The sequence below is a fragment of the Penicillium griseofulvum genome (genome assembly GCF_001561935.1).
Source record: "Penicillium griseofulvum strain PG3 chromosome Unknown contig_15, whole genome shotgun sequence".
Taxonomy (NCBI): Eukaryota; Fungi; Ascomycota; class Eurotiomycetes; order Eurotiales; family Aspergillaceae; genus Penicillium; species Penicillium griseofulvum.
The window spans coordinates 173,113-193,801 of NW_024467436.1; the positions used below are offsets into that span (position 1 = coordinate 173,113).

The window sequence follows — 20,689 nt, forward strand, 5'->3', positions numbered from 1 at the left end:
CGCTTTAGGATTCTCTAGTCCCCCGTAAAATAAATTTGCGGTTCAGTTACTCGCCTCCGCAAGATCTCCGCGTTGTCTATTTTACTTGCTTACGCGAATTCTTTTCTCGCCGAGGTCCAGTGGATTGATCATTCAGGCCAGCTTGGATCCGTTCCAGCGAGTACTATCTACCACTATATTTAATCCAACGCCTACTCACGTCAACTTTCAACATGGCCTTTCCACTCACCACAGGCACCGCCGCCATGCCGATGGCCTCCCTGGGAGGTAATCCGGCCACCCAGGGAATGAATGAACAAGAACAGGCTATGGTCAAGATGGTTAGTCCTCGAGTATGATGTTGATTACGTCCAATTCTAATGAAGCTCTGTATAGATGCAACGAGGTATGGAGTCTTGTCCTATCAAGACAGTCATCTCGGGTACCATGGGATTCGGTCTTGGTGGTGCTTTCGGTCTCTTCATGGCCAGTGTAAGTCGGCAATTACATCATTGATGTCGAAATTTCCATATCTAACACCTACCCGCTATAGATGTCCTACGACTCGACCTTCACACCCCAGGGCCGCGCCATCGCCGACCTCCCCTGGCGCGAACAAGTCCGCCGCGGTTTCAAGGACATGGGAGCCCGCTCCTGGTCGTCTGCTAAGAACTTCGGTATCGTCGGTGCGCTCTACTCCGGAACCGAGTGCTGCATTGAAGGTCTCCGCGCAAAGAACGATCTTACCAACAGCGTTGCTGCTGGTTGTGTCACTGGTGGTATTCTCGGTGCAAAGGCCGGTCCCCAGGCTGCTGCCTTTGGTTGCGCTGGTTTCGCGGCGTTCAGTGCGGCTATTGATGCCTACATGAGAATGCCCTCTGAGGAGTAAATACTCCATTCGGATCCGACTTGATTGCACAACCTTGTTCCGTTGTTTGGCGCCTTCTGTTGCCAATCGGCCTTACATTGTTGCGCTTTTCGACTTGTATATTTCTACGGCATCTGGCGTTCTGGAATAGAACGGAAGCATTGCGGGCGTTTTGGTTGTTCTTATCTATTTTGCTCTGGAAGCATGGCTCTTTTGGTCTGCCTCCCTTGCGTTGCATGTCTTGTTTGACGCCTGCATTGCATGGCCTCGGCATGGTGGTTCACTCCATATTAGATTCTTTTGGGTCTGACTATTTACTCTTTTGTACAATACCAAGCGTGGACATACATGACTCACCTCTCACAATTGATACCAAGTTATTTTATGCTTATATTATTAACTAAATTTCAAAGAAACTTCAAAATCCTCTACCAATTTCACCGGGATTAGCACTAAATCACAATAGGCATGTCTCATTTATTCCTTTATAGATTCAAAACCTCGGCGAGAATACAGTTTGTTCAATTTATACACGGTCCTAAGGCAACACGATATACTTCTGCAGGTGCTTGGGAATGGAAGCACGCAGGTTCTTGCTCTCGAGCCAGGTGCTAGAGAACAAGCGATCCGCATACCGATAAGCACCATCACAGAGAATGGTCACAACGGTATTACCCTTGCCCAACTTCTCTGCGACCTCCTTGGCGGCCACCACGTTCATCGCGGAACTGGCACCAAGGTACAGACCCTCTTCATCCAGACAGCGGTAAACCATCTCAATGGTCTTCTCATCACTGATGCTCACAGACCCATCTAGCAAGTCGATATCGGGCTGCAAGTTATCGGTCACACGGCCCTGGCCGATACCTTCGGTGATACTGCTACCAGAGCGGTCGATCAATGTACCACCACTTTGGATATAACTGTGGAGAACACTGCCGGGAGGATCGGCGAGGAAGCTCTTGACACGTCCATCACTGACAGTCTTCAGATAGCGGGTGGTACCAGCAAGGGTACCTCCGGTTCCGGTAGCGCAGGTAAAGGCGTCGATCTTGCCCTGGGTCTGTGCCCAGATCTCAGGCCCGGTAGTGTCGATGTGTGCTTGACGGTTCGCAGTGTTGTCGAATTGGTTGGTCCAGACTGCGTTGTCCAATGACTCGGCGTGTCGGCGCGCCTGGTGGTTGTAATTCTGGGGGTTGTCGAAGGCCACTGCGGGGACCGGGTATACTTCCGCACCGAGCAGACGGAGCAGGTCGATCTTGCCCTGTGACTGAGTGTTGGGCATATAGATCACTAGCTTGTAGCCCTTTGATCGGCACACATGTGCCAGTCCGATGCCAGTGTTTCCGGCCGTTCCTTCGACCACGGTGCCGCCGGGCTTTAGGAGTCCCTTCTCCTCCGCATTTTTGACCACGAAGAGCGCTGCTCGGTCCTTCACGCTACCTCCGGGGTTTTGGAATTCTGCCTTGCCAAGAACATTGCAGCCGGTCTGCTCGGAGAGTTTCTTCAATCGGATAAGCGGGGTGTTGCCAATCGCTAGAGTATGCAAGTTAGATTGAGACTGTATGCAAGGGTGCGCTGGGAGCTAAACATACCCTCGGTCAGTCCATTGACAACGCCCTGGGCTGTTGACACTCGGGTGCAGTATGCAGTGGATCCCTCGGAGGCAGCACGAGTTGCCGTAGTGGCAAACCGCCGGACACTTTGACGAAACATCCTGAACTGACTTGCAATACAGGAACAAATGATCCCATCGACCCTCGGGGAATGACGAGCTCCCGCACCTCCGATGGTCGGCATTAGTCAGATCACGTGCTATGACTACCCTTATCGGCTATCGGTCTCCCGTTTTGGGCTGTTTGTTTACTGCCAAGGCCGCCTCCAGTCCTTTGATCGGTCCCGCAATCCGCGATGCTTTTCGCCTTCGAATAATCAACGCCCAACAACAACACAACAATGCCTGGCAGAGTCGCCGCCCGTTCGACATCTGCAACAACACGCAGGTCGTCAGCACAACCCTCTGCGTCTGGGCGTGCTGGCTCCGTTACTCCGTCGTTTGCGATCCCCGAAGAACCAGCAGAGCCAGAATCATCCCCCACTTTGCGTCGCGATGTGTGCTTGCTCTTTGCAGATGCCCAGCGCTCAACTACCGGTCACCGAAAGCTTGTTGTTCGACTACGCAAGCTCCAAGAGTTTTCCTGTGGTATCTTACAAAAGAAGAATAGCAAGGGAAATGGGCAGGAACCTGAGGAGGCATTGATTCCTGGCGAGGAAACGCAGGCAGAGAAGGAATTCAACACTGAAGTCGGCCGTTGCATGCTTAGGATCCTCACAATCAAGAAGAGCGAGCCTGTTGGAGACCGAGTTTTGCGTTTCTTGGGTACTTTCCTCGGTCATGCTGCGGAAAAAGATAATGAGATATTTGCTTCTGGTGAAGACGAGGACCACAGCCCCGATACACCGACTGCCCGCCTCACATCTAGTCTCGTTGCGCTAATGGGGCCCGTCATGAGTGCCAAGGATAAAATCGTGCGCTTCCGCGCAACCCAGATTACCGCCCACATTGTAAACTCGCTGGAATCGATCGACGACGAACTATACCATATGATAAGACAGAACCTTCTGAGACGACTCCGTGACAAGGAGGCCTCCATCCGAGTGCAGGCGGTTCTTGGGTTAGGACGTTTGGCAGGAGACGATGGAGAAGACGACGGCAACGACGACAATTCCGCCCTTCTCGAAAAGCTGATCGAAATTATGCAAAACGATACAAGCGCCGACGTTCGTAAGACGCTTCTCACAAATCTTCCCCTCGCTCCAGTGACTCTCCCTTATCTTCTCGAGCGCGCCCGTGATCTGGATGCCCCTACCAGACGCGCACTGTACTCGCGACTTCTGCCTACCCTGGGCGACTTCCGCCATCTGTCTCTATCTATGAGAGAAAAGCTCCTCCGGTGGGGTCTGCGTGATCGTGACGAAAGTGTTCGCAAGGCTACAGCCAAGTTGTTCTATGACAGATGGGTCGAGGATTGCGCTGGCACGAACAATGACCCGAATCAAGGACCAACTGGCCAGCGCTCTGAGCCCGATATCAACGCGCTACTTGAACTTCTAGAGAGAATTGACGTTGTTAACTCTGGAATCGAGAGCGGAATTGCACATGAGGCAATGCGCGGGTTCTGGGAGGGCCGTGCAGACTATCGTGAAGCTGTTGTCTTTGATGAGCCCTTCTGGGAGAATCTAACTGGTGAATCTGCGTTCTTGCTTCGGTCCTTCAACGACTTCTGCCGTGTGGAGAATGAAGGCAAATACGACAGCCTAGTAGAGGACAAGATGCCCGAGGTCACCGCGATGGCCCATTACCTAGGCAAATACATCACTAATCTCTTGGACCGGAAGAAGATTTCAAAAGAGTCTAGTGAAGCGAACGATGATGATGCCGTCGAGCACGAATTTGTTGTGGAACAATTGCTACACATCGCCATCACTCTAGATTACAGCGACGAGGTCGGTCGACGAAAGATGTTCTCTCTGCTGCGAGAAACTTTGGCCGTGCCAGAACTCCCGGAAGAGAGCACAAAACTTGTCGTTGAAACACTCCGCTGTGTCTGTGGACCTGATACTGCGGCTGAAGCCGAATTCTGCAGTGTTGTTCTCGAAGCTATTGCCGAGGTTCACGACACCATCACCACCGAGGACAGCTTTGTTTCTGCTAGGTCTGAAATCAGTGACGACACTAGCAGACGATCCGAAACTCCAGGGGATGAGGAGGTCACTCCCTTCAATAAGGAAGAGGCCAAGGCCAAGATCGTCCGCGAGATTGTGGTTAACATGAAATGTCTGTTTATTGCTCAGTGCATGTTGCAAAATGTCCAGGGCCACTTGCAGCAGAACATGAACTTAGTTACTATGCTCAATAACCTTGTGGTGCCCGCTGTACGCAGTCACGAAGCTCCAATCAGAGAGCGTGGTCTCGTTTGCTTGGGCCTTTGCTGTCTGCTTGACAAGGTTAGTGTCTTCTCTTTTGATCGAATACGAGCTTTTGCTAATGACTGATTTCCACAGAATTTGGCCGAAGAAAATATGACACTCTTCATTCACTGCTATAGCAAGGGTCACGAGGCATTGCAGGTCACGGCTTTGCAAATTCTCTGCGATATGATCACGACTCACTCATCCCTTCTCGCTCCTGTTACCCAGGCAGATGGCGAAACCGTCACGCCACCTGCCATGCACAAGCCTTTGCTAAAGGTTTTCGCCCGAGCTCTGCGTGCCAACTCTCCCAACAGCGTGCAGTCCGGCGCAGCCGCCGCTCTCTGCAAGTTGCTACTCACAAACACATTCACTCCCTCTGGACCGAATGTTCCACCCGCAATCCAGGAGCTCAATCAGACCGCTGTTGAATCCCTATTACTCTCCCTCGTAGTCTCCTTCTACCACCCGCGCACTCGTGAAAACCCAGCACTACGACAGTCATTGGCTTATTTCTTCCCTGTCTACTGCCATTCTCGTGTGGAAAACACACAGCACATGCGCCGAGTGGCCGTACCAGCCATCCGTGCTGTAATGAATGCTGCGGAGGAGTACTACTCACTCGAGGCCGAGGAGGACAGTGATGGTGAGATCGATCCAAGCGTCGGCGAGCGCGAGGTCAAGGCTCTTATGACTGGTGTTGTGGGTATGCTTACAGAGTGGACTGATGAGCGCCGGGTTGTTGGCCTTGGTGGTGAACGAATTTTGGCTGGTGGTACCGCAAGCTCCAATGTTTGTGGATGGGTCCACCTCGCTTTGGTTAAGGACATCCTCGAGCGTGTTCTTGGTGCCAGCGCTGCCGCTAATCGGTGCTCACGCGAGGAACGCAAGCTTCTCTTCTCCCTCCTCAGCAAGCTTTACTTTGCTGCTCCTACAGTGCCCGCACGAGCTAGCTCTCGAGCCCCCGAAGGCGATGATCAGTTCCGAACTAGCATTCGCAGTGCTACAAATGTCGAAATCGATCCTGAAAACACTGCCCTTGCGACTGAGGTCAAGGAGCTATTGGATCAAACCATTGAAGAGGGTCTTGCTGCTGAAGCCTCCAGCCGAAATGCTCTCGTTAAGGCCAAGAACGCTATCCTCAAGATCCTTGCCGTTGCACAGGATAGTCGGGCTGCTAGCGCTCGTCCTCGCGAAGGTACTGAAGACCCTGACAACGATGGAGCTAGTGTACGCTCTGGTAGTGTTCGTCGCTCTGTGGACCCTACTGGTGGTTACGGCCGTCGCCATGTCTCGGTTGAGCCGAGTATCATGGAGGAAGATGAGGGTGAGGGTGATAGCCGTCTCACCTCTGTTGCAGCCAATCGTCCCATTGTCTCTATTGAACCTAGTATTATGGAAGAAGATGAAGATGACCATGATACTAGTCGGGGGACAATAATCAAGGAAGAAACGGGTGATGAGTGATGATTCCGAGGTTTGGCGTTGTGGAGATATGATTTTGGGGTTGGGTTAGGGTTCTGTACATATTTCAGTTTCTAATTTTTCCAAATACCTTTTGCTTGAATGGCATTGAGTTCTCTATACATCCATAGAACAACTTGGATATAGAGAATGATAGGAAGAAAAGCCTCGGAGTAGGGAGACATCGTAATCGTTATCTCTAAACCTCAGAGATGAAAAGCTCGATGGAGCCAAAAGACATGGATGGGTGAGAAGAGGAAAGAATGCTATCTAGCTCGAGCGCTGATAATGCGGTGGCTTTAGGCGCCAATATATCAGTCCTACTATTATGCTGCACCTAAATAAATGCCCTATGCAGTTGCCTATACGGTGTACATCCCCAAATTGCCGAGTACCCTCTCATCCTCCTAAGATATCTAGGCGGGCAGGCATCTACCTAGGTATAGGTAGCGACGTTCAGGTTGCTAGCTAAATATCTCGATTCTCATATACTCAATACTTTCAAAACACGAACCTGCATATTGTGCTCAAAACAACCCAACTTATTTAACCTATATACTATACGATCCTAAGTATTATAGGCTTTCCTAAAACCTTATGTAAACTTATTTAAGCTTATATCTAGCGGTATAATATTGATTTCTAAGGCTCTCGAAAAAAAGCTACATAGTATCCTTCTAGTAATAAAAGAAGAGATATAAATAGTGATATGTATGTTGTACAACATAGGGTCCCGTTATCGATTTTCCGTGGGACCTCCGAAATATTGGGCCAAATCAAAGTACCCAAATATACCGCCCTTTATACCGCCTTCCCTTTAATTATTCTGCCACAGGTACGGTGTACGTACCGCCTGTCATTTTAAGTATACTGCCACAAGAATACAGGGCCGCATAAGCGGCCAAGTGATGTCTTTTCAGTGATCTTTTCAGTGGATTTTTCAGTGGTATATTGAGTAGTCTTCTCAGATATTATTCTGTTTAGATATCAAAAAAGGCGAAAAGGCTTAATTTGTACAAGTGACTTTTTTATAACTTATCTACCAGCATCACAGCCTTATATCACGTGTACAGAAGCTAACTATATTCGGAGTTTTAGACTAGTAGAACTGGCAGAATATAAATAGCAGTACACAGGGCGGTATATCTAGGTACTTTGGTTTGGCCCAATATTCGGGAGGTCCCACTGTCACTATATCTATTCTCCCCTAACCGTGTATTTGCTAGCCGTGTTAACAGAGTTATTTCTAGGGGGCTTCTTCCTAGTTTCCTATTTTCATTAAATAATCTCCCCCTTTAATCGAAAAACAGCCTAGTTATATCGATGTTCATCACAATAGACATCTAACCCGCGAGTCTTCCCAGTCTTCGATCTCGGGCTACTGGATTCATCGCTCATAATCGAGGAAGAACTTGCGATGGGGCATGAGCCCAACGAGACATATATATACTCCGCCAAGGAGGAAGAAACCCTAAACGACAGGAACCAAACTCTACACAAAATCGGCTATAGGCCAATCTATTCGCGTCGTCAGCAGAGTCATTGCAGCAAAGCCAGAACTGGGATCGTGTGATAGTGGGCTTTCTCCGGCAGTCTGTTTTCAAGGCCTTCTTTGGCTGCCTTTGCAATAACAACGGGCAAATACCCAGTCGTCCCCCGCCTGACGACAACATCGAGGTTCACGATCGCGACGAAGGGCCGACTAGAGCAGATCTTGGTCGGGCCATGATAGCGACAGATAGCATGGAGGTGGATCTTGGTAGTCTCAGGCCGAGCCCTCTAGGCTCTAGCCACCTCGGCAGCCCAGTCCCATAATGCTGCGGTTACTGCTTCACCGGCTGACATACTGCCGCCGTTCGGTGTCATGGCTGTCACAGTAGGAGCAACTACACGGAGATTGGTCCTTCCAATCCACGACTCCTTCATGATAAACTTTAATACCCAAAATCAGGCCAAGAACATTATTCCATATTTTGGACTCATTGCTTTCGCCGCCGGATAGCTGCTAGCGGAGTTAACACAAAGGCAGCCACGGCTCCAACGACAGGACCGGCAACTTATTCTTTCGAAGATTTTCCATCAGTCTTGGTGTTGCCTAAAGATCTTGCTGTGGGCGATAACATGGACGGTGGCGCGGGAGATGGCATCAAGCTGACTCCAGTACTAGTCGCAGTTGGTGTCGCAATATCAGATGGTTACTGACGAATGAAGATCTTTTCTCACAGGCAGTGAAACTCCTAATACAGTTATGTTGTATACCCAGAAAGAGGCGTAGGCATATCTTGAAGAGTCATCGCATGGTCATGACCTCGGGACTCCTTTGGTTTCTGGACGTCTGGTTTTCTTCTTTGCCTGTGTTTCTTCCATGTGTGTCTCCGTATTATTTTCTCTCGTGTGTCCTTAGCTCCATGTATTCGCAATTAGCTCCCTCATCGTTTCGCTTGCTCTCGTAGGCATTGCCCTCTCATATCTAATTCCCAGATCTTTCAAGACGTATATGCTGGTGCCGTGGGCTATATTCGTGTACTCCTAGCAGTCCCCACGTGACGAGCCTTATGTCCAATGCTCACTGTTACATCATTTATGTTATTTTATAGACTTACGTGTGAATACCTTTCCTAGTAAAAGATCAACTTGCAATAAATACTATTTCGTCGGCATCTTTGAACTCTCAGCTGTAATGGATTCGAAGGCGTTGGGATACTGCTGCGACCCAAATATTACTTGGAACTTCGGTAGAAATAGGCCGACCACTATACCAATATGCCTACTCTGCGCTCGTCCTATACTTGAGTTCCGGGCTAATGGGTCTAGACCGACACGGCGCGAAATGGATGATGAGCAAGAGCGGTGGAAGACATATGATGATAGAGCGAAGAAATATGTGCTCGTCCCGTCGACTGAGGTCGAAAAGACAATTTTCCATAAGAATCCCCGGATATGGAGCGCCCTCTATCGCGGAAGTGGGTATCTCCCAGAGAAACCCGACATGTCCATTTGGCTGAATCGGCCTAGTTGTGGTGGAACCGAATCAACGGCATTGCCTCACCGGTATCACAGTATTCGATGGAGAGTGGGGAGCTCAAAAGTTCCCGCGCAGCCGGCACCAAGCACGAATAGGGAGTCGATTGGATAGTATCTTCATGCCCAAGTATGCTGCGGATTTGCTAGAAGAGCTTGGTTCGGCACAAGTTATCAGTCCAGAAGGACCTGACCTCTACTGGCCACCAACAGAACGGCCTGGATATCTGGTCCATGCCCACTGTTGGGCGCTACTCGGCCATGTGATCGAAGGGGGCATTGTGCGTATTGAGTTAAACCTCGACACCTTTGTCCAGGCAGCGTGCCACTTTTGGAAAAAGGATAGCTCACGAGTCAGTGACTATGAAGACCGTATCATCAATGAAATTTCACCAGATTCAGATGAACTTTCATTCGATTCAGTTGAATCACCAGAATCAGATGGAATTCCCCCAGTTTTAGATGAAATTCCACCAGATTCAGATGAAATTCCACCAGATTCAGATTCTCCCAGCACACCTTATTCGGACGGAATTTCACCAGATTCATATTCTACCAGCCCATCTTCGCGTAAGAAGGAAGAGAGATTCTTTCGTACTATGCGCGCAAGGGACCTGAATCCACTGTTTGTGCCGAAGCTCGAAGAGGCTATGCAGCGAAATCGGATAAGGGGAAAAGTACATCCACACGTCGGATTCGGTAATTTTCCACTGCATCTGGCGATCCTGATAATCGACGCAGTGATCCCAGCTAAGTACACCGCGATCGATGTCCAAAATGCTCGCAATTTACTCGAGGCCTTTCGGTGGACTTTACCGGATGGCTACTGGCAAAAGCGATGCGATTCCAGCCTGCTTTTCGAGCTCACGAATTTGAAGAAAACAAAGTCACAGATGGATTGGCAGGCCCTTGGGCTGGATGTCCTGAGCCGCCTTCTTATCGAAGACAAATCTACTAATGGCCTGATGAATCGCGAGCGCGTCCTTCTGGTCATGAACCATATTAAGAAGAGATTCATCAAATTACTGTAACTGTTTTAGATGATTGTCTGGATCTCACTCCTTGCTAGTTAGTTAGATAGTTGTTTAGTAGCTTGCTTCCACCTTTCCTAATGCAACTCTCCCTATATGATTACTAACACCTGTGGACTAAACTCTTTGTTAACATTCAGGAGATAAATACTATGTAGCGAGCGCTTCTCGCTCTTTTATAATACATATATACTCATTTTACCTTTTGCTCCAAGTCATCTTCAGTACTTGTTCGACAACTTGTCTCCATTTGTCCGTGCTAGTCTATACTAGTTATTTATCTTAATTCTGGATGTGTTTCACTTGTATACATATGTCCTACATAGTAACTACTTCCTTTTTTTTTGTATACTTATATGCCTATCTGTCAGTAGAAGTCTCCAACATTGAATCCAATTAGCTATTACAAAGTCATTTATATCCTACTTGACTAAAATTATAGAGGGCGTAGTAAGACAGGGATCTGGGCCCGGGTTGGGGTTGCACGGTCAAGGCCAGTCCGAACACATAAAATTCCAGGGGAATTGAATTAAAAAGAGAGAGAATAAAGAGACATTAATCTCTTAATATCTTCAGTTTTTTTTAAAAAAAACCCATCTATATAATCTATTATTCTGTGTATAATCTCGCCCCCGTGTGAGCCCCGAAACTTTTCATTTTCTCTCAAAACTCCACCGAGTTGGCTCTTTTCTCTTCTTCTCTCCCCCCCCCCCCCTTTCCCTTCTCTCCTCCCCCGGGCTTTCTCTTATATTCTTACCACTCTTTTCTCCGGTCTTGTCTTTGTCTTCTGCTTTTCCCGCAGAGACATTTTTCCCCCTTCTTCCCCCCGGGATTCCCTTGCCGCTCCGTTGGGGACAAGTCAGCGATGGCGGCCGTTTCAGCACCAACCCCCAAGCTGGATCGATACATCGTCATCCACGTTGCAACCACCTGTGACGAGCATGGCGTATATGTCACTAAGGACTCGGCTGAGGTCATTGAGTTAGGATGGATCTTGTTGGACACCAAGACCTGCGAGGAAGTCCGTTCCCCCCATCTTCTCTACCCAACATTTACTCCCGAGGCCAACCCAAAAGCTGACACCTTTTTCTTCCCAATTGTTTAGCTGCACCGTGAAAGTGTTCTAGTCAAACCGGTCAATACTCCAATCACCCCGCTTTGCAGTAAGCTCGCCTTGAAAACAGCCTTATATCCGGGTTTGCTCAGAAATTTGTGGCTGACAATTATCTGAAGCGAGCTTAACCACTTTGACATGGGAACACGTTCGCTCCGCAGGTACTTTCCGGGATGCCATCTCTCGATTCGACGCCTTCGCCCAGGAACACCTCACCAGCAAACATCTCGAGTTTGCTTTTGTGACGTTGGACTCATGGGATCTGCGGGTGCAGCTGCCCCGCGAGGCCCGCGACAAGGCCGTCGTGCTGCCCGCATACCTCCAGCATTCCCGCACTTTCGACCTGCGAACCGAATATCAACGCTGGCAGACCCATCACCCCGAGTCGCTGCCTTTCGGTCCCAGCTCGCTCTCCAACATCTGCGCTGCCCTTGAGGTTGAGCCCGTCCAGTCGTCCGCCCCGATTAAGCACAACCTTCCCTTCCACTTGCAAGCTTTGGCCCCCGCTTCACCCCGCCGTGCCATGGAGGAATCTGTTACTCTTGCTCGTGTGCTCCGTGGTTTGATCCGCAAGTCGCAGCCGCCCCAGGACCACCCTGAGATCCTCACTCGTCCTATGGATGCTCATGCCGACGTTCGGGCCTTTTTGGCGGAACGGAGCAAGGTCCTGCACCTCAGTGGCCTGCCCCACGATACCACTCAGTCTGAGTTGGAGAGCTGGTTCACCCAGTTCGGTGGTCGTCCCATCGCCTTCTGGACTCTGCGGACCCCAGACCAACACAAGCCCACTGGCACTGGCTTTGCCGTCTTCTCTTCCCACGAAGAGGTGAGTTTTCGTGATTTTATTTTGGATGTTCTATGATACCAAACTCCCCATATTTTATCCTTTATGCTTTACCTGCTAACTGTCTACTAGGCTGCTGAAAGCTTGTGCATGAACGGCCGTGCGCTCAACGAAAAGGCGATTGAGGTCTCTCCCTCTTCCAGCCGGGTTCTGGACCGGGCCGCCGAGATCCTCACTCCTTTCCCGCCCTCCAAGAACCGCCCCCGTCCTGGTGACTGGACTTGCCCGTCTTGCGGCTTCTCTAACTTCCAGCGCCGCACAGCATGCTTCCGCTGCTCGTTCCCCGCTATGGCCGCCGCTCCTGACCCAATGAACTACGGAAACTACGGTTACGGCCCGCCATCCATGATGCCTCCTCACATGGGCCACGGTGGTCACGGTATGGGTGGCGGTCACTCGCGTGGTATGGGTGGCAATGGTGGTGTTGTCCCCTTCCGTGCTGGTGACTGGAAGTGTGGTTCTGAGGGTTGTGGTTACCACAACTTTGCGAAGAACATCAACTGTCTACGCTGTGGTGCCCCTCGCTCGGGTGCTGCCGTCGTGGCAGATTCGGCATTCCCGTCCCCGATGGATCCGCCGTCGCAATTCAATATGGGACCCAACTCTATGGCTAGCACCCCTGCCCCAGCTCCGTTCGCTTCCACCGCCGGCGGTTTCGCCGGTTTCGGCCAGCAGTTCGGTGGCCCACCCAACAACTACGCTCTGCCCTCTGGTGGTCTGGGTAACAACACCCCCGGTGCGTACCCTCCCATGGGACAGATGAACTCGGGCTACGGCTCTTCTAGCACCTCGCACTCGGCCACTTCCTTCGCCAACCCTGCCACCCAGGCTGCTTTCACCGGTGCGGACCACGGTGTGCCCTCGACCAGTGCTTCTAACGGTGCCTTCTACGGTACCGATGGTGCCAGTGACCCCTTCGCCTTCTTGTCGAGTGGCCTCGGTGGTCTGACGGTGTCTGATGACCCCCACTCTCGTCGCAATGGCTCCGGTGCCAACAAGTCGCCCGCTTAAATATGGGTATAGTTGTACCTACTTCACGCCCCACTCACGAACTGGGCGCTTACACTTATGTTGTCCATATTGCAACCCTGCATTGTGGCGGGTTTCATGCGTTGGTTGATATTCGTTGATACGCATTTGTATAAGGGATTCTGCGGTTTTGGTGCATCGGGTTGGAAGGAGCAGGCGGGTTAGCGTTGTCGAAGATTTCGGATTTCTTTTTCTCGCCTTCGCCGCCCTGTGCTTTTGTGATGCTTTATTTTTCTTTTGGTATTTGGTTTTGTTTTTCTGGTGGGAGCTGTTTTCCCCCTGTGATTTCCATCTTGCGCTATATGGTTGTTTTTATTTGAGGGAATAAGCCCCTAGGGGTGGTGCATGTATTTTTTTTTGAATGTTTCGGCCCTCTATGGTTTCTCAGGCACACACACACACGTTGGGTTTGCCCTTTGGCATTGCATTTTAGATATTTTGTGCTCCCTTTCTGCACTCTTTGGTCATGGGAAGCGTCGGAGAATTCACGGTCTTGATCTGGAGGATATACTGGGACTCCATTTGGGGTGTTGGGGGATTTACTTTGAAGCTTGGGCATCGAATCGAGGATCTCTTCGGGGTCGAAGCACTGTGAATGCAACAAAAAAAACAATATTGTGTCTATATTCTTCATATGTATTCTCGTTAGGTGCTTTGGCTAAAATTCTTTCTGTTTTTATATATATATCTCCATGTTTACATAGTATCAGCTTAGAGGTCTCAATATTTGACTTGTTTTGAATGAATTTAAGACTGATCTGAGTCTTTCTCTTTCAAGGAAATACCATTCAAAATAATGATTCACTTTCATCAGAAGCGCTCTTGGGAAAATAGGTCAACTACTAGGTACATGAAATTACTATGGTACATCCATATTTAACGGAAGTACCGAGAGGGTTGCGCTGGAGGCAGCCATAGGCTTTCGCGTCCACCGCCCGGAACCCGTCATTGCTCCAACCCAATTGACCTGAGCTACTTGACAACTCGTCTACACCCTTCTACCTCATTGCTTCCTTCGAACTTGTTATCTAAAGAAATCTTTAATCATCACTTATTCAGTTGTCCTTGATTCACAATGTCCGGATACGACCGAGCTCTTTCAGGTAAGCTAGCTCCCCACGTCCAGCTCCCTTTGCTCCTGATCAGGACGAAGCTGTATCATGCTAACTTATCGCAGTATTCAGGTATGAGGTCTTCAAGCTACACTTCAGCTCTATAGTTCGTTTTCTAACCCTCCCCCAAGTCCCGATGGACATGTCTTCCAGGTTGAATATGCCATGGAGGCTGTGAAGCGAGGTAAGACCGCCGTTATTTGCTTCTCTAGCAGCTTTTTCTGCTTCTGCTGTCGCTCCTATTTTATTTATCCAAAGACACAATTCTCTGATGACAGGTGATTCTAGGAACTTGCGCTGTTGGTGTCAAAGGCAAGGACATCGTCGTCCTTGGTTGCGAAAAGCGTTCCGCCCTCAAGCTCCAAGATACCCGCATTACTCCCTCCAAGATCGCCCTGGTCGATGACCATATCTGTCTCGCCTTTGCTGGACTGAACGCCGATGCCCGCATCCTTATCGACAAGGCCCGCCTAGAGGCTCAATCCCACCGCCTGACCGTCGAGGACCCCTCTAGCATCGAGTATATCACGAAATATATTGCTGGTGTTCAGCAGAGATACACACAGAGTGGTGGTGTGCGCCCATTTGGTATCAGTACGCTGGTAGTTGGATTTGACAAGAATGACTCCACCCCGCGACTGTACCAGACCGAGCCGTCTGGAATCTACTCTGCCTGGTAGGTGTTTTTCGAGCTTATGTTTTCATATTGAGTCCATACTAATCTCTTTTCTCTCGTTCTAGGAAAGCCAACGCTATCGGTCGTTCCAGCAAGACCGTCCGCGAATTCCTTGAGCGCAACCACCAGGACGACATGGACCGCGAGCAGACAATTCAGCTGACGATCAAGTCTCTGCTTGAGGTTGTGCAGACGGGTGCTAAGAACATCGAGGTCGCCATCATGGCGCCCGGTAAGACTCTGGAGATGCTGCCAGATGACCAGATTGAGGCGTACGTGAAGAACATCGAGACTGAGAAGCAGGAGGAAGCGGCCAAGAAGAAGACCCGGGCAGGGACCACCACGGCGGCTATCCTCACCCGGCCGGGTGGCGGTGAGTCGACCGATTAAGAGCTAGACCTCGAAGGATTCAGAGCCTGAGATGGGACTGAATCTTTGATTTGTTTCAATTTACAGTAGCGTTGGGTCTTTTCCTTGACGAGAATCCAAAATCATGAAGTTCAAAACATATCTCCCAGTTTCTTTCGTATTTTATATTGTACACCAATGCAGAAAGGGGTATTGATGCCAAGGGAATTTCCATCTGCCTTGAACTATTGCAAGAAACAGTAACCATCAAATCGTCAACATCATGAAATTGCGCCGTCCCCAATTGTATTTTCCCTCCCAAACTGCACAGCTTAGCCCATGCGGTCTGACACATCCCTAATGTTGAAGAGGGAGCGCTCCTTATCGCGCGCAACACGCTCGTCCTTGAGCATACTTGATATGGTCAGCATCCTGCCAATTAGAAGATCTTGCTCGACATACCGGTTGTCCATACGAGCATCCTCACCCTCCACGTGTAGTCGTGCCTCGGGCTCGCGTGCCTCAATGACAAAGTGATTATCACAGTGAGGGCAGTACTCGTCACTGAAAGTAAAATTAGCCCGCTGCCCCTTGACATTTGAACAGTGTCTTGCATACGTCTCATCGAACTCAGCAGCGTCTTTGCGGAAACACTTCTTGCATTTCTTGCATGCAAAGATCTACCCCATGGAATGTCAGTCTGCTAGACTTGTGCTAACCGACAAATAGGGGCGTACCATCTCGGCGCTCTTCTGGAGAGCGTGCGACTCGCTCTCTTGGTGGCATTCGGCGCAGTCAAACCATTTTCGGCCTAGATCTCTTCGGTCAATCCCCTGTGATCAAATGCGAGGTCGATTCGAGCGTACAGCAGTGCGAGCGAATGGCCACTTGGGCGTTCAAAATGTGTTTACTGCGAAGCGGGGAGATTGTTTAGCTATCAGAATTTTGGACCAAGGGGATTGAGGGAATCCCATGCACATCCAGAATATCAGAAGCAGACTTACCACATGGCTATGGAATGCGAAAGGAAGGTGACGACCAAGTGCGAGATGTTGATGCTCGAGTCCGAAGAAATGCAGACACAAAGTGATCGCCAACTCTCCCGTGATTCCCTCCACTTTCCTCCCCGCCACTCCATTTCATCGACTTTCGCCTTTCAACCCCCTTTTAACCCCTGGATATCCCTCGGAATTCCTCAAACTCTTGACGGCCAAGCTTCGTCTTCTGTTACTGGGCCTTTGCGCCGCTTACGTCGTCTCCTCCATCCCAAACGCCGAGCCCCACGATATCCCTGTACCCTCAACTCCGTACCCACGAACACCTACTCTGCCGCCGCGCTACTATTCGACCTTCAGGAGATATCTCCAAGTCTATGATTCATTCCTTCAGCTGGTCTCGGCGACGGATCTGTGATAATGGCCATGGCGGGCACAGGGAAACAGCCGGACAACAATGACGACGCTCCTCCCACTGTATGCATACATAAATTGTTTTGTGGTACACAAAAAACTAACATGAACGCAGCCACAAAGACCGGTGTCCTCTTTGCTGTCTCACTTTGAGAATCTTTCTCACCGCAGAGCTCCCTCTGCTGTAGCTGCTAGCCCGCGCACTTCCACAACCCATTTACTGGCAACTCCGGAGCCTAACGATGACCCCCGATCTTCCACTCGTGCTTCGCTCGATTTACCTCGGCCACATTCCCCATGGACCCCGGCCGAGGAGAGACCAAACCCGCTTCAGCAGTTGAACGGGGATAACTCCCGGGATCGAGGGTTCTCCGGCAGACGATATGGCCGGCCCATCTCAATGAACTTCCACCGCTCATCGCCACAGTTACCTCCAACTTTGACAGTACAGTCACCCCAATCACCGCCGCGAACACAAAGTCGAGATGAAGTTTGGACTCCACAAGGCGACAGCCGCAAGACTCGGAGTCCAGGCCATCGCTCGAGAGAATCGACGTCTGTCTCGCCGGCACCACCCCGCCCGCTCTCCCCAATACCGAAGTTCGGACCGTCCGTTAATTCAGGGGATACAATCCCTCGGCTCTCGCCTGGACCCCTCCGCGTTAACCTCACTGGGAGCCCGACGGACCGGAAGTTAAAAAGTGCTTCGTTGCCACCCCCAGCTAACCGCGCATCAAAGCCCAAGATCCCAGCGAAACCGGCTATATTTTCTCACCCTGATACAGCCTCGTTGACTCCTCGACAAGAGCGACCATTACCGGATCGAAGCACTTCACCTTTCAGCACCCCTCCTGGTAGCCCAGAGAAGGCTATGCCTAAGCCGCAGTCTACTGGGAAGAGCAATGCTAGGCCAGCACCGGCTCGGCCAGTGACGGAGCCACCGACTCGGCGTTCATTTGATGAGCGATCACCTGTTCCGTCCGAGATCGCCAGACACGACACTAGAGAGATGGGATTTTCAAGGAATCCCCGTCCTGGTCCAGAGCCTTCACGGGCCACCAAGCCTTTGATGGTGCAGATTCCATCTGCCCCTGTAGACGGTCAGATGTCTGCCGCTACTGCTACCCCTCTTTCGGCGCAGAGATTCCGAGCTAGTGATGTTCCCTACGACCGCCCAGGGCTTCCTCCTCGACCTTCTGGGGCTCCTCGCCGAACTGGAATCTCCCCCGCACGAGAGTCTTCCAGACATATAAACAACTCTGTGCAGCAGACCCCAATTGCCAGATCAGCACCTTCTTTCCCGCGTGCCAACGAATCGTCAGCCCCGAAACCAATCCAGCGGCAACCCTCTCTACCCCAAGAAGCCCACCTGTCTTCTTCTCTTCCTGAGCGACGTGTGGTGCGTACAGACACGGAGGAAGACGAACAAGCCGAAGAGCCCGCTATTTCACGGACCGACTATCCTGATGCCTCAAAAGCTAACCGTCGACCTCCACGCTTTAGAACTGGACCGAGTGATATCTTGACAAAATATGACACCCGGTTGCTGGCTGTGTGCGGCAAGTATGTGTGTACCACTGGATATCTGACTCGGGTGTGGGATCTTACGACTGGTGACCAAGTGATGAGTCTCAGCCATGGCGAGACCGTAAAAAGTTTATCTCTTGCTTTCAAGCCAGGGAAAGGTCTTGAGGACGAGGGTCAGCGTATTTGGCTTGGTACTAGCGCTGGAGATCTGCACGAAGTCGATATCCCGAGCCAATCTATCGTGGCCACCCGCGCATACCCCTCTCGTCGAGAAGTCATTCAAATCTTGCGACATAAGAAGGAAATGTGGACGTTTGATGACGAAGGTCGACTGCTTGTTTGGTTGCCAGACGAGACCGGCACACCCAACTTGCAATATAGCTACCACAGCCCCTCTGAGCGTGTAGCCCGAGGCCACACATTCTCCATGGTAGTTGATGACAAGCTATGGCTGGCAGCAGGGAAAGACGTCCATGTATATCGCCCTAACGCGCGGGATGATCTCCCATTCAAGGTCTTCAAACGACCTCTCGGTCTTCAGCACTCAGGCGATGTGACTTCCGGATCCTATACCACGCGAGAGGGAGGCCGGGTATATCTAGGACACGCAGATGGCAAGGTTACTGTGTATTCCTCAACCGACTTTTCTTGCTTGGCGGTGGTCAATGTCAGTGTGTATAAAATCAACTGCCTTGCATTTGTCGGAGACTATCTTTGGGCTGCGTATAAGACCGGTATGATCTACGTCTACGATGTGTCTACCAACCCTTGGACCGTGAAGAAAGACTGGCGTGCCCACGATAGTCCCGTATCTAGCTTTGTCTTGGACATGAGCAGCGTATGGACAATGAACCGTCTTCAAGTGACCTCACTCGGCACTGATAATTGCATTCGCCTCTGGGATGGAATGCTCGAGGACGATTGGTTGGGTAAGTGAAACGTTGTTTTCATCCCATGATGGCTTTCACTAATATAAATAATAGATGCGCGGATGCACACCAGGGACGTGGAGTTCTGCAATTTCCGAGAAATCAAGGCTGCTGTCGTGACTTGGAATGCGGGAGCTTCTACCCCCGGTAGTGTGCGAACGTCGGATTTCATCCGAAACGCAGTCACCCCCGAAGACCCGCCCGAGATCGTGATCTTTGGGTTCCAGGAATTAGTTGATCTTGAGAATAAGAAGATCACAGCTAGTAAGTCATGTCGTTTCTTTCTATGTGAATGTTCGCTGACATCCCCACAGAGAGCTTGCTGCTTGGTAGTAAAAAGAAAGAGAACGGTGAGAAGGAACACATGAGTCGTCAGTATCGAGTGTGGATCGATCATCTTACTCGCACTCTTCACGAATGTATGCCTCTCGAAGAATCCTATGTTCTTTTGCATACTGCGAACATGGTGGGATTGTTTACTTGTGTTTTCGTCAAACACAAGGAACGCCATAATATCAAAAACGTCAGTGCTTCGGAGATTAAGCGCGGAATGGGCGGTTTACATGGAAACAAGGTTTGTGATATCATTGTTCTTTACTGTGGCTGTCATCTAATTGTATTAGGGTGCCCTTGTACTCCGCTTCGTCTTGGACGACACCTCGATGTGCTTTGTGAACTGCCATTTGGCTGCGGGCCAAACCCAAACCGCACACCGAAACAACGATATTGCTGCCATCTTAGAAGCTGAGTCCCTGCCAACGGAAAATAGCATGACCTTGCGATCCGATCAGTTCGCCAGTGGTGGTGATGGCTCAATGATCATGGACCATGAGGTGTGCATTCTGAACGGAGATCTGAACTACCGAATTGACGCAATTCCTCGCAATGTGATCATCGACGCAGTTCGCCAGAATAACCTACCGAAACTTCTGGATCGAGACCAGCTACTTGCTTCCCGGCGAAAGAACCCCGGTTTCCGCCTGCGCTCCTTTACTGAGTCACCCATTACCTTCGCCCCGACCTACAAGTACGACGTCGGCACGGACGAGTATGACTCGAGTGACAAGAAACGCTCCCCTGCCTGGTGCGACCGCATCCTTTATCGTGGCCTGGGCCGCGTCAAGCAGCTCGATTATCGACGACACGAGGTCCGGGCCTCCGACCATCGGCCTGTCAGTGCGGCGTTTAAAATCCGCGTCAAGACAGTTCTAAATCCAGAACGAAACTCGACGTGGGAGTCGTGTAACAAGGAATTCCAGGATGAGAAGCGCCGCTTGGCTTCTGAGACTAGCATTGAGTATCTCATTACTGTCCTGGGCACCGATCCTCGCCAGGCCCGTGCCTTGATCTTGGGAAAGCAATAGCT

General features: G+C 50.5%; 8 protein-coding genes across 8 annotated transcripts; 6 read left to right on the top strand and 2 right to left on the bottom strand.

Moving 5' to 3' along the window:
- Window positions 1–212: 212 nt before the first annotated feature.
- Window positions 213–868, top strand: PGRI_094480 (translocation channel protein TIM22; the record flags this gene model as incomplete). The annotated part of the gene is made up of 3 exons (XM_040797161.1): window positions 213–320; window positions 376–471; window positions 533–868. 3 exons carry the CDS (start codon window positions 213–215, stop codon window positions 866–868), a joined length of 540 nt encoding a protein of 179 aa, XP_040649972.1.
- A 517-nt stretch (window positions 869–1,385) lies between these two features.
- On the bottom strand, window positions 1,386–2,563 carry PGRI_094490 (cysteine synthase A; the record flags this gene model as incomplete). The annotated part of the gene is made up of 2 exons (XM_040797162.1): window positions 1,386–2,383; window positions 2,443–2,563. 2 exons carry the CDS (start codon window positions 2,561–2,563, stop codon window positions 1,386–1,388), a joined length of 1,119 nt encoding a protein of 372 aa, XP_040649973.1.
- Window positions 2,564–2,803: 240 nt separating this feature from the next.
- Window positions 2,804–6,286, top strand: PGRI_094500 (condensin subunit YCG1; the record flags this gene model as incomplete). The annotated part of the gene is made up of 2 exons (XM_040797163.1): window positions 2,804–4,855; window positions 4,913–6,286. The coding sequence occupies 2 exons, from the start codon at window positions 2,804–2,806 to the stop codon at window positions 6,284–6,286; spliced, it is 3,426 nt and encodes a 1,141-aa protein (XP_040649974.1).
- Window positions 6,287–9,113: 2,827 nt separating this feature from the next.
- On the top strand, window positions 9,114–10,335 carry PGRI_094510 (uncharacterized protein; the record flags this gene model as incomplete). The annotated part of the gene is made up of 2 exons (XM_040797164.1): window positions 9,114–9,246; window positions 9,299–10,335. 2 exons carry the CDS (start codon window positions 9,114–9,116, stop codon window positions 10,333–10,335), a joined length of 1,170 nt encoding a protein of 389 aa, XP_040649975.1.
- Window positions 10,336–11,200: 865 nt separating this feature from the next.
- PGRI_094520 (putative RNA binding protein (Arp)) lies at window positions 11,201–13,304 on the top strand (the record flags this gene model as incomplete). The annotated part of the gene is made up of 4 exons (XM_040797165.1): window positions 11,201–11,356; window positions 11,441–11,498; window positions 11,569–12,275; window positions 12,366–13,304. 4 exons carry the CDS (start codon window positions 11,201–11,203, stop codon window positions 13,302–13,304), a joined length of 1,860 nt encoding a protein of 619 aa, XP_040649976.1.
- Window positions 13,305–14,397: 1,093 nt separating this feature from the next.
- pre6 (proteasome core particle subunit alpha 4) lies at window positions 14,398–15,500 on the top strand (the record flags this gene model as incomplete). The annotated part of the gene is made up of 5 exons (XM_040797166.1): window positions 14,398–14,425; window positions 14,500–14,506; window positions 14,566–14,618; window positions 14,723–15,110; window positions 15,176–15,500. The coding sequence occupies 5 exons, from the start codon at window positions 14,398–14,400 to the stop codon at window positions 15,498–15,500; spliced, it is 801 nt and encodes a 266-aa protein (XP_040649977.1).
- Window positions 15,501–15,790: 290 nt separating this feature from the next.
- Window positions 15,791–16,467, bottom strand: PGRI_094540 (CHY zinc finger protein; the record flags this gene model as incomplete). Its single annotated transcript, XM_040797167.1, has 6 exons — window positions 15,791–15,872; window positions 15,921–16,022; window positions 16,077–16,138; window positions 16,196–16,269; window positions 16,325–16,368; window positions 16,463–16,467. The coding sequence occupies 6 exons, from the start codon at window positions 16,465–16,467 to the stop codon at window positions 15,791–15,793; spliced, it is 369 nt and encodes a 122-aa protein (XP_040649978.1).
- Window positions 16,468–16,873: 406 nt separating this feature from the next.
- PGRI_094550 (putative inositol polyphosphate phosphatase) lies at window positions 16,874–20,687 on the top strand (the record flags this gene model as incomplete). Its single annotated transcript, XM_040797168.1, has 5 exons — window positions 16,874–16,930; window positions 16,983–19,323; window positions 19,378–19,587; window positions 19,638–19,897; window positions 19,947–20,687. 5 exons carry the CDS (start codon window positions 16,874–16,876, stop codon window positions 20,685–20,687), a joined length of 3,609 nt encoding a protein of 1,202 aa, XP_040649979.1.
- Window positions 20,688–20,689: the final 2 nt, after the last annotated feature.